This window comes from Entelurus aequoreus, linkage group LG07, assembly GCF_033978785.1.
Source record: "Entelurus aequoreus isolate RoL-2023_Sb linkage group LG07, RoL_Eaeq_v1.1, whole genome shotgun sequence".
NCBI classification, from domain to species: domain Eukaryota; kingdom Metazoa; phylum Chordata; class Actinopteri; order Syngnathiformes; family Syngnathidae; genus Entelurus; species Entelurus aequoreus.
The window spans coordinates 30,134,072-30,151,131 of record NC_084737.1 but is presented as its reverse complement, the minus strand read 5'-3'; the positions used below and the strand labels follow the sequence as shown (position 1 = coordinate 30,151,131).

Genomic DNA, 17,060 nt, shown 5'->3' with positions numbered 1-17,060 from the left:
AACCTTTGCAGCTCTGGTGAAGTTCCTGTTCAAGAGGATTAAGGCAGTGGCAGACAACAATATAAATATTCAACTTTGTACACAATTTGGACATGTTCACTGTACTCATTTGTGTGATCAGCTATTCAGGCAATAATGGCTATATGTTGACTATTGCCAAAGGACAGTAGTTATACTATACACTGACTACTTTAAATTAGAAGTTGTATTCTTCTAGTATTGTGCCTTGACAAAATGTTTGTGAAATGTGAGTGTATACTCACTTTTGTGAGGTGTAGGGTATAATCTAGCCTTTAGACTGTAATTTGAGTTCCAGACATACAGTAAGTGAAACCAGTAGGATTTTAAGTGAACAATCGGTGCTGACATGTACACTGATCCAGGCAATTAGTTCCAATCAATGATATACGTTTACACTGAGTAGGGGAAATGCCACTTTTATTTGATCTTTTTTTTTTTCACCAGTGGAAGAGATCTACAACATTTTTTCTTGAGCCATAAAGTTTTATTTCCCAGTCTGACATTACCGTTAATGCGTGTCATGCTTTTTGGTTAACGCTCTCAACCATACATGTTTTATGCTTTGATGTCTAGAACAAATTGCCAGGTATAAAAACATGGCCAGTTGCAGAAATGACCATATAAGTTGTAAATGTTTTTCCTATTCTGTCAAAGAAAGGAGGCATAAACTTTACTACTGACAAATGCGACTGTAACATATCAGTTTGCATGCACTGTGTGGACACATATTTTGCAAGAAGGCATACATCATTTCATCTATTCTCTCCAATATTTGTCATATAGTAGTAATATAATCTAGTGCCTATTTTGATATTTCAGTCTGCTGCCTATCCCTTATTTGCATTAAAATAGGTGTGGGACAGTATAAAGGTGGGGGTGCATTGAAGGAAACACATACGATTTATGGTACATGGTGGCGTTACCAAGGAGGGATGAATGAATGGATCAAGTATGACGCCTTAAAATGTATGCGCCTGCATAAAACTGTACAGTCTCAGCAATTAGGGATGCATTAAGGAAGCTGCATATGCAATTTATGATACAAGCTGGCTCTACCAAGGAGTAATGAATGAATGGGTCAACTTCAAGTATGACTCCATTAAATGCATGAAAAATACTGTACAGCCTCAGCATTAGGTCACTGGAGGACGTATTGCACCGTGATACACACACCAGCAGATGGAGCCCTCACTCCTATTAGGTTGTTAAAACCATAAAGGACTAAAGACACTCAGGGGACCGCTGATAAGCTAAATTTGTTACATAAATGTAAATCATTACACAATGAAAACACATCTTGTTCAGGAAAACGACACAATGCGCAGCACATTTTTAGACAGCATCAACAAACATTTATTAAAATTGTGTGATGATGGAAGAAGGCAAGTTAAAATAATCCCTGGAAACCGGTGATGAACATTGCAGTACATGATGTACATGTTAGGAGGCGTAATGCAAAATGATTCATCACAAAACAATGACAACACATGATAAAGCAAAAGTGGGGGAAAGGCGTGGAATGTTGTCCCCGGTTACAATAAGGTTTATAAGATGTCATGGAGCAATACGCTGATTTACATAATTAAAACAGTTCAACCCGCGTACTGGAATGTACACCTTATCTTTTTATCCTGCTGTTCTAAATGTCACACAAAAAAGTATTCAAAATTGAAGTGGAGGTATGACTGGATGTGTCAAGCTGTGATTGTAGGAGAGGAATAAGGAGGATGTGGATCAGTGCTGTACAGTGGATCTTCTGGTCAGACTATCGTAGAAGGGACCACTTAATCTGTTCTTTGGCAGACTGTAGGACCTGGGAAGTGAAATTCGTTTCAAATCACAAATTCAAACTCCGAAATATACTGATCACTGTTGTTGAATAAATACTATTTATAACAGGATGACAACCACTAAAATATATACATTGGAAATATGGTGCGTTTAGGGCAGGGGTCGGCAACCCGCGGCTCCGGAGCCGCATGCGGCTCCTTGACCACTCTGATGCGGCTCAGCTACATACATGCCGACCCCCCCGATTTTCCCAGGAGATTTATGGATCTCAGTGTCTCTCATAGATTACTCCCAGGGAAAAAATAATCCTATTTACACTCTAATTACTAAATAAAGGGCGTGCCCTAATTGCACTGCAGTAATTGTCCTCTATAGCATTTACATATAGCGTGCCAGTCCAGCCGCATGTTGTTATTCCTTGCACACACAGGGGACAGCAAAGCATACTTACTCATCAGCCACACAGCTTACACTGACGGTAGCCATATCAAACAACTTTAACATTGTTACGTTACAAATATGCGCCACACTGTGAACCCACACCAAAAAAGAATGAAAAATACATTTCTGGAGAACATCCCACCGTAACACAACATAAACACAACACAACCATTACCCAGAATCCCATGCAGCCCTAACTCTTCCGGTCTACATTATACACCCCCGCTACCACCAAATCCCCCCACACATCAAACCCCCCCCCCCCCCCTTCCGTGCGTTGGTTGAGCGGAAGAGTTGGGGCTGCATGGGATTCTGGGTATTGGTACCGTCAGTGTAAGATGTGTGGCTGCTGAGGTAGTAGCCTTGCTGTCAATTACGTGAGCAAACTGAAGCTGCATTCTACATGTGGTCGAGCAGGTACACTGTTAGGGCAGACCGCAGAGGGTGCCAATTGCAGTGTCATCACGCTCTGATATTCGGGAGTCTCCCGGGATAAATGAGAGGGTTGGCAAGTATAACATCAAATTTCCACATCAAAGTGCGTGCTGGTGCGTGTGTCGGAGACCCCTGGTTAACATAGCACAAAGCATTTAAGCTTTGTATGCGGTGTTTTTCATTTTAAATTTTAGACATTTTTTTGTGGCTCCCATTACTTTCTTTAATTTGTGAAACTTGCCAAAATGGCTCTTTGAGTGGTAAAGGTTGCCGACCCCTGGTTTAGGGTAACATCAAAAGGTAACTAAACGTATGTATTATTATCATTGCATTAAGACTTCTTAAATCTGCACGTGTATAAACACTCACATAAACAGTTGCCATGCAAATGTGTGTTAGTACATGGTATTTCTACATCACATTGTTCTTAACTTTACAGTTTCAGTGCAAATATTACACCATGCAAATTGTTTATTTGCAGTTTGAATGAATGCACGCTTCAGAAAAAGTGTAGAATGCTACTATAACCATGTTTACATGCGCAACATTTCTCCAATCCGATCCAACAACAATTAACACCTCCATGTTTGAAAGCATTCTTACTGCTTCTTTTTAACACCTGCCTAAAATGTGTGCACAATACTGTACCTAGGATCTTTGTAAACAAACTGGCACTTGAAGGCTGGTAACGGTTTCCCAATAAGTTTTACTTGGATAATGTTAGTTAACTTGAAATAATGTAACATTAACAGGTGTTATCTGAAGGGGCGTTCACGCATTGCCTGTTTAGAACGGCAGTTCGGCCATTCACTGTGCTCCGCCAAAGACGGTGTTAACATTGAACACAAAACATGGTCATCCGTCACTCATCCAGCGGAGACACGACAAAAAATTTAACAAGTTCAATATTTGATGGCAGTCTGAAATAGGCCGTGTTCAAAATGCCTTTAAACAACGGCAGCCTCCTCTGCATTGACGCCACAAGATCCGTGATAATACTGTGTTACCACGAGGCCTGGGCCGATATTTGATAAGTTCATTAACAGATAATAAATTAAAATTAAGTCGGTAAGTTTTCCGATAAATCCCCATGTGCATGCTTCAAAAGCATTCACGCTTTTCATCGGTTTCAGCAGATGGGTGCGTTTGTGTAACCTGACTCTCGCCAGACCCTTGTAGTTCGCTAAGCTCAACACAAAGGTCTGGGCTCGAAGGCATTGCAAGCTTCTTCCAGATAACAAAAAATAATTAACCAATCAGGATCGCCGGGCGGGATTTCATAGATGTGACGTGGCGCCAAAGCGACTGTTTGGATGTCGCTGCAAACCGACATCCACACCGTTACAAGACAAGTTTGACAATAAAGTAATCTATCAGACGGTAAAACTGAAAGCTAAAGGCGTCAGTACCACTTACACCAGTTTGACGTTTAACTTTGTAATAAGAAGCCTTCAAACTGTTCGAACAATGTTTTTATTTGGTCGACAGTTCGGTGTAGTCTGGCTTGCTGCAGTTTTTTATGAACTGTTTTGTACATCTATGTGTTTCTAACTTTTCAACAATCAAGGCGTCCAACAATCCTGAGTTATCTTAACGTTTCTAACAGAAAGGTTATGTCAGCAAGACCAATTCTGCTTCCCTCCTGCCATGTTTTCTTATAGGCGATAAACATCCGTCTATCTCAAATGCTGACGTAGCGCACATGCGCGGTGAAGGTGATTTTACCCTGACTGCAAAGACATGGACACCATTCAGAATAACAATCGGCATAAATAACCCCTCTCGTTGGAACTCGGAATAAAAAATGTTTTCTTTATGGACCTTATCGAATCAGAATCTTCTAACTGACATGTTTATATGAAGCATTATTTGTCTGATTAAGCCTTTATTCCAATTATTTGTCTCCATCTAATTACAGCTTGTTTCTAAAATAACCAAGTCTGCAAGTAAAGATCTGGGGCCGTACTTATCAAGCTTCTTAGAGTGCCATTTTACACTTAAGTCCTGAGAATTTGCGAAATGTAGTCCTACTCTCAAACTTAAGAATAAAAGCTTTTTATCAATGTTCTTAAGTCTAAGAATCACTCCTACTCTCCACGATATTTAAGAGACCTTCAGAGGTGTCTTAAGTGGTTAGGAGTTGCCAGCGGGGGATGGCACTGAGGCGAGAGAGACGTGCGCGAACATTCAGGGAGCGGAACGATGTTCTGGATTTGTTTGATGACGAGCAGCTGATCAAATGGTATCGTTTGGACAGAGCGGGTATTATTTTTGTCACAGATTTAATACTTTTCGATTCCATGTTGATTTCTGCATGTGGCTGCAGTGGGCTAGTATATATAGAGCCACCCACACCAGTTTCAAATTAGTTGCCTAATTAATGAATTGGAAAGAAAATGTTATGACAGTAGCGTATGTGTGTGGCCGTGAGGTGAGTGACGTCAGTGAGTGTGTGGGCGACAGAAGAGAGGGAGCGGTAGCGTGAGTGCCGGCGGGGACTAGTTTGTTTTGTATTATTTTGTTGTTTATTGTCAAAATATACACTCCCATTGTCCACTTAAATATTTCCAAGATATTTCTTTATTCTTAGACAACGGATTCCCTTCCGTGATTGGTCATTTCAATGGACACAGAAATGACGTCACCTAAAATTCCATTTACGGCACATAGTCATGTCGTAATTCAGCTCTGAGTGTGACACTTAAGATTCAGTCCTACACTTCGCTGAAAGTGTGAGTAAGACGCTTGATAACTAACTTTTAAGTGCAGCTTTCAGCGAAGAATTTATTTACTCTTAAGTCAACTCTTAGCAGACTTCTTAGGAGTAATTCTGAGAAGCTTGATAAGTACGGCCCCTGTAACGAAGGATATGGAGGAAAATCCCACCAACCTGAGTAACGGTCTGTTCAGTCAAAGGCACGTCATCCCCCTAAAGGAACAAATAAGTTCATGGTCAGATATCATACAACACAATGTGGACAAGGGTGCCAGACTAATTTTAGTTTAGGGGCCAAATACAGTCTAATTAGTCTAATAAAATCCTAATATGATCACCTTTAAATATTTTTTTAAAGGAAATTAGGAAGTATGTGAGAAGAGAGTTAGTAGTTACACATGTTGGTTGCCAGTGTCACGAGTTAAATCTTGCCACCAGAGGGCGCCATTTTACGAAATTGGGATCAGAGTTGACCTACATAATCTTACTGGACTAAAACACTTGAACTTTAGGTAAGAGAACTTTGTGTTTTTCATGCCAAGATGCAAATAATCAACTCCTAAGTATATGTCATGTAGTTGTTTTTTTACACAATGGCCTTACAACAAAACACTTGTTACCTTTAAAAAGTGTGAAAGGAAAGCTGTAGTTAAGAGTGCCATTAGCTGGCAAACTATTTCAACATTGTTGTTAGCCTTGATGCTCACAGTCAAAAGTTTGGGTTGATTATCACATACTCATACATTACATATTATATTTAATGTGTCCTTTTAAAAAACAGGGTGTTGGGGCAAGTTGAAAATAGGTTAGATTACACCGTAAGGGTGGAGAGCACATGTTGCATTCTCTGACACAAAACAGTGAGCCTTAAGCGGATAACTTAGAGACGGCATTCATGATTTGGGCGTAGGTCTGCCAACCCGAATGCCAAGAGTTTAAGACAAAGAGAAGGAGGAGGCTTACTCTGAGGGCCACGCGGTGTACAACTTGCTGGGGGTCACTCTCAAGTATCACCCTGCAGGAGGCAGCACACACAACCTCAACACACAATCTTCACTTTAGCTCTGAAAGCCTTAAAAAGGGGAACTGCACTTTGTTTGGAATTTTTCTTATCGTTCACAATAATTATGAAAGGCATGACGGATTAAAAATTGTTTTTAATGCATTCTAACTATTAATTAAATGCAATCAAAAGTCAGCTTACCACGGAGCCTATGGGAGTCGCTCTATTCGGCCTATAAAAGCCCTTAAAAAACATCCAATCGCCTACATTAAAGTTGTATATACATGCTGTAAGTATATATGTGTTGTAGTAATGGGCACATTCATAATAACATTTAATATTTATGTATTTTGTACATTTTACACATATGCATCACAACGTTCGCTTTTTCCCCCCACTACATCACTGATTTTTACCCACTGCAGACTTCATGAGAGCCAACAGACATAAAATCACTTACTGTACAATGTCTGTCATTAGGATGTTGATATATTCCCGTTTAGATGAAGACTCATAATCCTCACGAAGAAAAGGGGGGTGGAGCCGAGCATCTTTTCGTGTCATTCTCACCATTTCCGGTTCTAAATTGGATGTCAAAGTGTACCAACTTGTCGGAATACGTCCTCATTCTTCTATTTTCCAGGTGAGAGGCATGATTTATGATCTAGAATAAACTTTCACGAGCAACAAAATGAGGAAGCACCTTACCATTCGATGATGTAAACATAGGGACACACGCTAGTGTTCACAGCGCTGCTATAAATTGTTTGTCGCGTTATCGCTTATAATAATATCACTAATACTTGGTTAATATACAAGTTATGAAATGTAAATGGAGTATTGTTGGTGCTTTTTTGATAGTTTTTTATTGGGTTTTATGGGCGGAATAAAGTACCTCCGATTGGCTGCGCTGTAAACTGACTTTTTATTAACGAGTTAGAATGCATTAAAAAAAAAACACATCGGTCATCATGTCTTTCATAATGATTGTGAACGATAGGCAAAATTCCACAAAAAAGTGCAGTTCCCCTTTAAGAGGATAATTTTTAACTGACCCCCCATCTACGATTTCATCCACAGCAAGGAAGAGCCCCTCCATATTCTCCAACAAAGCTCTGCGTTCAACATTTTTTCTGTAGAGGAAAAATAAGAAAGGATTTTGTTCTGGAACAACGTAGAGGATATTCAACTTGAAAAATTAACAAAGACATACCTCAGCATCTGACTGAGAGAGTCAAAAAGGCAGTTGAGAACAGCCATAAGCATAAGCTGTTAAGAAAAGCTTTGATTAGACTTGTTTTGTGAGCATATTTATTTTTAGGCGCACACTCATTCTAACATCTATGTGGGCAGGATCATTGTCATATTCATTATATACTGTATATATATATTCTGATACTAAATTGAATAGGACTAGTGCTGCAATGATTCATCGATTAATTTCATTAGAAAAGTTTTGATTTATATTTTGTAGCTTTAAATCATATTTTAATGAGTGTATGGTACCTAATAAAAATGCACAAGTGCTCCAAAAGTGCAATTTCAATGTTGATAATGTGAATTAGTTTTTTATTTAAACTATTTTCCCTCAAATACATGTTGGAATATTGATTAATCCAACAAAATAATCGTTGGAATTCTCGATTACTAAAATAACGCTGCAGCTTTAAATGGGATCAATTTACATTAACTTAAAAAACGCAGTATGTGAATTTCTACTGTTCTAAAAATGTACATTGTGAATTACTCTAATATAACCAATTACTTTCCAAATGTAGCTGGGATATTTTTTTATTTATTTGTGAATGCAGGTCAGGGTAATTTTTTTTTTATGCACAATGTATTTTTATAAGACAAAGCAATTAAGGTGGCACCTTATTTAATCAATAATAATGATTTCAAAGTATGCTCAGTCACAACTTCTACAGACATAACAACCCTGCACCATGTTGCCATCCTCGTTTGATAGAAATATAATAGCAAAGAAACAAATGTAATTAAACATTACCTCATTTTCTTGTGAACTTCCAATAACATAAAAGAAGAGGTCTATGTTGCTCTTGTAAACAACAGTCAGGCCTTCCAGGAATGCTATCTCACCTAGTGGAACACAAAAATAAATCAGAAGTTTCAGGGACGTAATAGCACTTATTTTCAATTGTTGGTTATTATTGTGACTTCTCTTACTGTCAGTCCTGTGCGTTTTGTTGAATATGTTCTTCTCAAAAGCTTTCTGTTCCTTCACTGTGGGGTACGTGTCATCATAATACTGTGGATGAATAAAATGTTTAATATTACGATACTTCGGCTTCCTCCCACCTCCAAAGACACGCACCTGGGGATAGTTTGATTGGCAACAGTAAATGGTCCCTAGTGTGTGAATGTGAGTGTGAATGTTGTCTGTCTATCTGTGTTGGCTCTGCGATGAGGTGGCGGCTTGTCCAGGATGTACCCCGCCTTCCGCCCAAATGCAGCTGAGATAGGCTCCAGCCCCCCCCCCGCGACCCCGAAAGGGACAAGCGGTAGAAAATGGATGGATGGATGGAAGATTTATCATATGAACAAAACTTGGGTCATCCTATTTGGTTTGTGGAAGTTGAGTTTTGAATCTTACTTACAAAAAATATGTCAACAATAAATGTAATATATTTACAATAGCATACCTTGGCATAAAGTCTGTCTCCATCGTTGTCCAGGATGAGAATTGATTTTACAGTGTACAAGGATGGTTCCTGGTAAAGCAACACATTGCTAATAAATATTGTTTTGTCATTCTGTTACATAATACTACTGAGCCCCTAAAGGGACATGGATGTTTTGCGACATCTCGCAATACTTTTAGCGAGATCTCGCAATACTTTTAGCGAGATCTCGCGATACTTTCCACGAGATCTCGCGATACTTTCCGTGAGATCTCGCAATACTTTTCGCAAGATCTCGCAATACTTTTCGCGAGATCTCGCAATACTTATCGCGAGATCTCGCAATACTTATCGCGAGATTTTGTAATACTTATCGCAAGATCTCGCAATACTTTTTGAGAGATTTCGCAAAAGTTTTTTTTTCCTATGTCAGTGAACCGGAAGTGAAACAGCGATGGAGGAGCAGGAGCATGCGGGACCCTACCCATCATCTGTGCTCTGTTGTGGGACCATAATACGATTTGATGTCTATATATGTTAGGCCAATACTAAAATAGAAATCAATAAACTTCTCCCACAGATGATGGGTAGGGTCCTCCATCGCGTTGTCTGTTTCACTTCCGGTTCACTCTCGCTGTGTCTGTTTTACTTTCGGTTCACTGACATAGAAAAAAAAAGACTTTTGCGAGATCTCGCAATTTGCAAAGTCTCGCAAAAGTATTGCGAGATCTCGCAAAACATTTTTTCCCACCATGTCCCTTCAGGGGCCTCCGTGTAATACCGCAAATAGTTACAAGTTAAACAATTTAGGATTGACCAGAAATCGACAAAATGTCACTTTATTTTGATTACTCAATTAAATGCAGCCAAATAGCAAAGTGTTAAATGCAAAGTAAAAGGTGAGCTGTGACACTTCCACATCACCACAACCTACACAACAGAAGATAACCTTACGGAAGCTAGCTCGGTGGCCAACAGTTTGTTCCACGTAAAGATAATTTGCTTTGCAAATCTGCCTCCGGCCACCGCGTTCACTCTATTAGCACATGACTTAGTTGATAACACTTGGCATATTTCAACAAAACTAATGTATCAAGTTAAAATGTATAGGAACGTTACCAATGCGTGAGTACCCATCTTGTTTCGTGTTAGCAATATCGTGTAGCCTAGTCGTTGTAGCCGGAGACCACGTGACAGGCACAGTGAGTTAGACTCTTTCCTATTGGCTGGCACAGCTTCCTGTGTGACGTGTACAATGTGGCGCACTTAAAGGCAACCCTACTGAAAAAAAAGGCTATTCAATCATATTTGTCGTCTTTGACACCTTGAAATATTGTATGTTGTTAAAGCAATGTTCAAATTGAATGATGTTTAGATAATGCCAAATCGCAATAAAAGTGACTGTATCTCTTGGCATTTACGATGCACGTTCACAGCCACAATCATTCTACAATAAAACAGCATTTTCCAAACATAGAAATAGAAAATAAAGGGACCAAAAAAACAACTATTGATACAACATAAATTATATGATTGTGCAACATTACATTAGCATAATGGAACTGTGTGACGATCCACAACTTCCTAGTAACAGACAGATTGATTTGAACTAATAATAATTTTATTTTATATAGTTATTATATAATAATTGTCATTTCCAAATATGGATGTGACATTTTTTGTGTGAAAAAAAAATATATATATAAATGTGTTTTAACTCCCTCCTACATTCAACCAACTCCAATTATCATACCTCCTTCTTCTGGGAAACATTGGGAAAACAAGGCCAATGGGGTTTTCCCTCTATCATAGTCTATAAATGACATCAGTGTTTTGTCTTTCTTTAAGATATTTTCTATGTTAAGTTTAAAATAAAAATGTGCATGTGTCGGGCTAAAGGCAGAAACTGTTATTTTAGTGTTGAGTATACATGAAGTATTTTTATTCAAAACAGTGTGGCCAACCATGATTGTTTGCGATGTTAAACCATGGATTTTATGATGAACTTTACACTTAGGATATCATATGTAGTGCTTGAATTGTTGCTCACAGAGTATGTTAAAGACATACTGTATGCGTGTTGACAAAGTGATGAGTAAATATTCTGTGAACTGTATTATATTGATGACAGGGACAGTCATGAGCTGAAACACATTCATTATCAATAGATGTATCTGTCATGTTGAACAAATTCATGCATATTTCCAAAATATGTCAGTTATTCTTGTTGCTGAAGAAAATGCAATAATTAAGTTGGTTGGGTTTTTTCTCTGTAAATGCCAGCACAACCACAACATTGTGTTAGTTCCCTTCCTTAGAATCAAGTGTTCATTTTATCAGCATTAAGCAGAGCGTCCGGTAACCAACATCCTCCTTTCCCTGCCTCTTCCCTCTTATAGCATCTCTGCTATTGAGCCTTGGTAATTTCTGAGGGGAGGGTGTGCCACAATTTAAAACCCTTATTCTGAGCCCTTAACAAAAGTCTAAAATATTAAAGAAAGTTTTTTATTTATTTATAATTATTGATTATAAATCAAATGTTTTCATAGCTACTATAAAGTATAATAAAAATTGTTCATGACCTTTCCGAATGCGTTTTTTTTTTTTACATTATAAGAACCCTCTTGATATGAAATAACCCACTTTAGTAATCTTTACACTCTTAAAATCCAATTTGAAGAGTGTAAAGTTTTATCAGCATAAAGCAGAGCTGCCTGAGGCTGAGCCATTCAGTGGCCACGATAGATCTCCTCTCGTGGCCAAAACAACTGTAGTATTGATATTTGTATTTTATGTAGCCATTCTATGCTTGAAAGTGCTTAATTTTGAACCAAATATAGGCTTTAAAATGTCTATATATCCCCAAAATATCCATTATGTGGTCAAACCGCAATATTTGAAACGTCGTGTGACAAAGGACGACTGTACTTTCTGCTCACATTCATACTAATGCTACAACACTATTACCATATAGTACTTTAATTTACAAGCTTAATTGTAAGTTAACCCCCGAATTGTAACCTCCCCAAAAACAGATTAACTCGCTGGAATATAAAGAAAATATAAAGACTATATAACATACATCCATAAACGTGGATGCATATGCAAAAGTGCAATATATTTATCTGTACAGTAATCTATTTATTTATATATCTGCATATTATTGCTCTTTTATCCTGCACTACAACGAGCTAATGTGACAAAATGTTGTTCTTATCTGTACTGTAAAGTTCAAATTTGAATGACAATAAAAGGAAGTCTAAGTCTAATTGGCTTTGTGACAGACAAAGTCAAAACACTTGTATCTCAAATCAATGTCTCCTATTCAAATTATTTGAACTCAATGTAATTGGTGCAGGACGTGTCTCCCATAACAATGTGACCTTGGAGTATGTGGAACATGGGTTTGGTTCTTGGCCCTGCACTTTTCAGCATCTACATGCTGTCGCTAGATGACATTATTATTATGCTGATGACACCCAACTGTACATGCCCCTAAAGCTGACCAACACGCCAGATTGTAGTCACCTGGAGGCATGTCTAAATGAAATCAAACAATGGATATCCAGCTACTTTTTGTATCTTAATGCAAAGAAAAAACGGAAATGCTGATTATCGGTCCTGCTAGACACCAGCACCTATTTAATAATACCACCTTAATCAATCAATCAATCAATGTTTATTTATATAGCCCTAAATCACAAGTGTCTCAAAGGGCTGTACAAGCCACAACGACATCCTCGGTACAGAGCCCACATACGGGCAAGTAAAACTCACCCCAGTGGGACGTCAATGTGAATGACTATGAGAAACCTTGGAGAGGACCGCATATGTAGGGGAGACCGAAAGCAATGGATGTCGAGTGGGTCTGACATATAATTGTGAAAGTCCAACACATCAGCGAAAGTCCAGTCCATAGTGGGGCCAGCAGGAACCATCCCGAGCGGAGACGGGTCAGCAGCGTAGAGATGTCCCCATCTGATGGACAGGCTAGCGGTCCACCCCGGGTTGGGAGCAGAGTAGAAAAGAAAAGAAAAGAAACGGCAGATCAACTGGTCTAAAAAGGGAGTCTATTTAAAGGCTAGAGTATACAAATGAGTTTTAAGATGAGACTTAAATGCATCTACTGAGGTAGCGTCTCTAACTTTTACCGGGAGGGCATTCCATAGTATTGGAGCCCGAATAGAAAACACTCTATAGCCCGCAGACTTTTTTTGGGCTCTGGGAATCACTAATAAGCCGGAGTTCTTTGAACGCAGATTTCTTGCCGGGACATATGGTACAATACAATCGGCAAGATAGGCAGGAGCTTGACCGTGTAGTATTTTATACGTAAGTAGTAAAACCTTAAAGTCGCATCTTAGGTGCACAGGAAGCCAGTGCAAGTGAGCCAGTATAGGCGTAATATGATCAAACTTTCTTGTTTTTGTCAAAAGTCTAGCAGCCGCATTTTGTACCATCTGTAATCTTTTAATGCTAGACATAGGGAGGCCCGAAAATAAAACGTTACAGTAATCGAGACGAGATGTAACGAACGCATGGATAATGATCTCAGCATCGCTTGTGGACAAAATGGAACGAATTTTAGCGATATTACGGAGATGAAAGAAGGCCGTTTTAGTAACACTCTTAATGTGTGACTCAAACGAGAGAGTTGGGTCGAAGATAATACCCAGATTCTTTACCGAGTCGCCTTGTTTAATTGTTTGGTTGTCAAATGTTAAAGTGGTATTATTAAATAGATGTCGGTGTTGAGCAGGACCGATAATCAGCATTTCCGTTTTCTTAGCGTTGAGTTGCAAAAAGTTAGCGGACATCCATTGTTTAATTTCATTAAGACACGCCTCCAGCTGACTATAATCCGGCGTGTTGGTCAGCTTTAGGGGCATGTAGAGTTGGGTGTCATCAGCATAACAGTGAAAGCTAACACCGTATTTGCGTATGATGTCACCTAGCGGCAGCATGTAAATACTAAAGAGTGCAGGGCCAAGAACCGAACCCTGGGGAACTCCGCATGTTACCTTAACATAGTCCGAGGTCACATTGTTATGGGAGACACACTGCATCCTGTCAGTAAGATAAGAGTTAAACCAAGACAAGGCTAAGTCTGACATCCCAATACGCGTTTTGATACGCTCTAATAAAATATTATGATCAACAGTATCGAAAGCGGCGCTAAGATCAAGAAGCAGCAACATAGATGAAGCATCAGAATCCATCGTTAGCAATAGATAATTAGTCATTTTTGCGAGGGCTGTCTCCGTAGAGTGACTTGCCCTGAAACCGGATTGAAAAGGTTCACAGAGATTGTTAGACGCTAAGTGTTCATTTAGCTGCTGTGCGACAATTTTTTCGAGGATTTTCGAGATAAACGGAAGGTGGGACACCGGCCGGTAGTTTACCAAGAGATCAGGATCGAGGTTAGGTCTTTTGAGTAGAGGATGAATAACCGCTTTTTTGAATGCTAGGGGAACAGTGCCAGAGGAAAGTGATACGTTTATAATATTTAACACTGATGGACCTAATAATACAAAAAGCTCCTTGATAAGTTTCCCAGGAATTGGGTCAAGTAAACATGTTGTTTGTTTTGTCCCATTTACACATTTTGACAATTCCTCCAATGTTATTTCATCAAAGAGAGAGAAACTATTTTGGAGGGCGGTATCCGTCGTATATACAGTCGTATTTGTGTTAATAGAACCCAGTTGTAGGTGAGATGCATTGTCTTTAATCTCTTTTCTAATGACTTCAATTTTCTTATTAAAGAAATTCATAAAGTCATCTGCTGAGTGGGTGGAGCTACTGGGAGGAGTCCCTTGTTGGGTTAGCGATGCTACTGTACTAAACAAAAATGTAGGATCATTTTTGTTGAGGTGGAAGAGATTTGAGTAATATTTAGCTTTAGCTGAGGTAAGCATGCGTTTATAAGTTATTAAACTATCACACCATGCTTGGTGGAAAACCTCAAGTTTAGTTGCACGCCATTTGCGTTCCAGCTTTCTACATGATAATTTCTGGGCTTTAGCTTCTTCTGTAAACCATGGGGTACGCCTTTTAGGGGCCCTTTTTAGCTTTAGCGGTGCTGCACTATCAATGGTGTCGCGCAGGGCGTCATTAAAGTTGTTAGTGAGGTTATCAATAGAGCCCACATAATTTGGGAATGGTGCCATTACCGAAGGCAGTAGGTCAGTAAGAGTCGTCGTTGTGGCAGCATTAATGTTGCGGCTGCTATAGTAGTTATTATTATTATTATTAGTTTGTTGACAATGAGTCAGAACTTCGAATTTTATAAGGTAATGATCGGACATTACTTTAGTGTACGGGAGTATCGTAACTTTAGAGGTGGTGACACCCCTGACAAGCACTAGATCTATCGTATTACCGTTGCGATGCGTGGGTTCATTTATTATTTGTGTAAGACCACAGCTTTTAATTATAGTCTGGAGCGCCACGCATGGAGGGTCCAATGGGGTATTCATATGGATATTAAAGTCCCCCATTATGATTATATTGTCGGCGTGTGTCACTAGATCAGCAACAAACTCTGAGAATTCACTGATGAAGTCTGAATAGGGCCCAGGGGGGCGGTAGATAACAGCCAGGTGGAGAGGCAGCGGTGTGACAAACCTCAAAGTGAGCACCTCAAACGAGTTATATTTATTATTTAGGTTAGGTGTAAAATTATAGTTTTCATTGTATATTAGTGCGACACCCCTCCCCTTTTAAGAGGTCGGGCAACATGTGTATTGGTATAGTTAGGAGGAGATGCCTCATTTACAGCAAAAAAATCGTCTGGTTTGAGCCAGGTCTCGGCGAGACCAACGACGTCAAGTTTGCTGTCTCTAATGACTTCATTAACTAATAACGTTTTGGAAGACAATGACCTTATGTTTAAAAAGCCCATATTATAGGTAGTGGATTGTTTGTTGAAATTATCCAAAGTAGAAATATTAATAATGTTGCGTTTATTATGCGTAGTGCACTTTAAATAGTTTCGACCATATCTAGGAATTGATACGACGGGAATATTCAGATTGTTTGCTTGATGTTGCGATAAACTTAACGCATCATAGTTAGCTACCTCAGTACAATGTATGTCTGCCTCTGACACGGTCACAAAAGAAAAAACATTATGTGAGTTGTGTTTTATTCTAAGAGAATTGCTATGTGTGCAGGGATTATCCAGCCTGGCGCCGGCTAGTTCTAGTTTAAATGGCTTCTTACCCGGAGACTCCACGCTTCTTTGGTTAGCTTTTCCCTTTGTTGTTAGCCCCGCTCGGCATCCCCGCTTCTGCTTCCGCTCACACCGCTTACGTCGTCTCCATTGGCGGTCACCGCTAGCACTTGACTCCGCTGCTACAAAGGCCGCTCGATGTAGCCCGCGAAGTATTCCCATGCTAGCGAGGAGGTCCACCGTACATGCATCTTTCAGTCTATAACGAGCCGATCCATCCACATCCAGAATTGTCTGTCGGTCGTATGTGATCACAGAGTGTTCATGCTTTGAGCCAGCCATGAAATTGACAGAAATGGCGGGTGTTTTTTGCCAAATCGTTCTACACTCCCAAGAGCGTTAGCAAGCCGCTGCATAGCAATGCGCCGCCATTTGACAACAATACAATTACACAAAGCGACTCGGTAAAGAATCTTGGTATTATCTTTGACCCAACTCCCTCATTTGAGTCACACATTAAGAGTTTTACTAAAACAGCCTTCTTTCATCTCTGTAACATCACTAAAATGTGTCCCATTTTGTCCACCACCGACGCTGAGATTATTATTCATGCGTTCGTTACGTCTCGTCTCGATTACTGTAATGTATTATTTTCGGGTCTACCTATGTCTAGCATTAAAAGATTATAGTTTGTACAAAATGCGGCTGCCAGACTTTTGACAAGAACAAGAAAGATTGATCATATTACGCATATACTGACTCCATATACTGACTCACCTGCACTGGCTTCCTGTGCACTTAAGATGTGACTTTAAGGTTTTACTACTTTATGTATAA

At 39.3% G+C, this 17,060-nt stretch overlaps 1 protein-coding gene across 1 annotated transcript; it reads right to left on the bottom strand.

The window, feature by feature from the left end:
• Window positions 1-482: 482 nt before the first annotated feature.
• Window positions 483-10,315, bottom strand: copz1 (COPI coat complex subunit zeta 1). The gene is made up of 9 exons (XM_062053201.1): window positions 10,169-10,315; window positions 9,071-9,139; window positions 8,595-8,676; window positions 8,416-8,507; window positions 7,621-7,676; window positions 7,463-7,540; window positions 6,368-6,419; window positions 5,579-5,617; window positions 483-1,834 (listed from the first exon to the last, which is right to left on the bottom strand). Exons 1-9 carry the CDS (start codon window positions 10,184-10,186, stop codon window positions 1,787-1,789), a joined length of 534 nt encoding a protein of 177 aa, XP_061909185.1. The 5' UTR covers window positions 10,187-10,315; the 3' UTR covers window positions 483-1,786.
• Window positions 10,316-17,060: the final 6,745 nt, after the last annotated feature.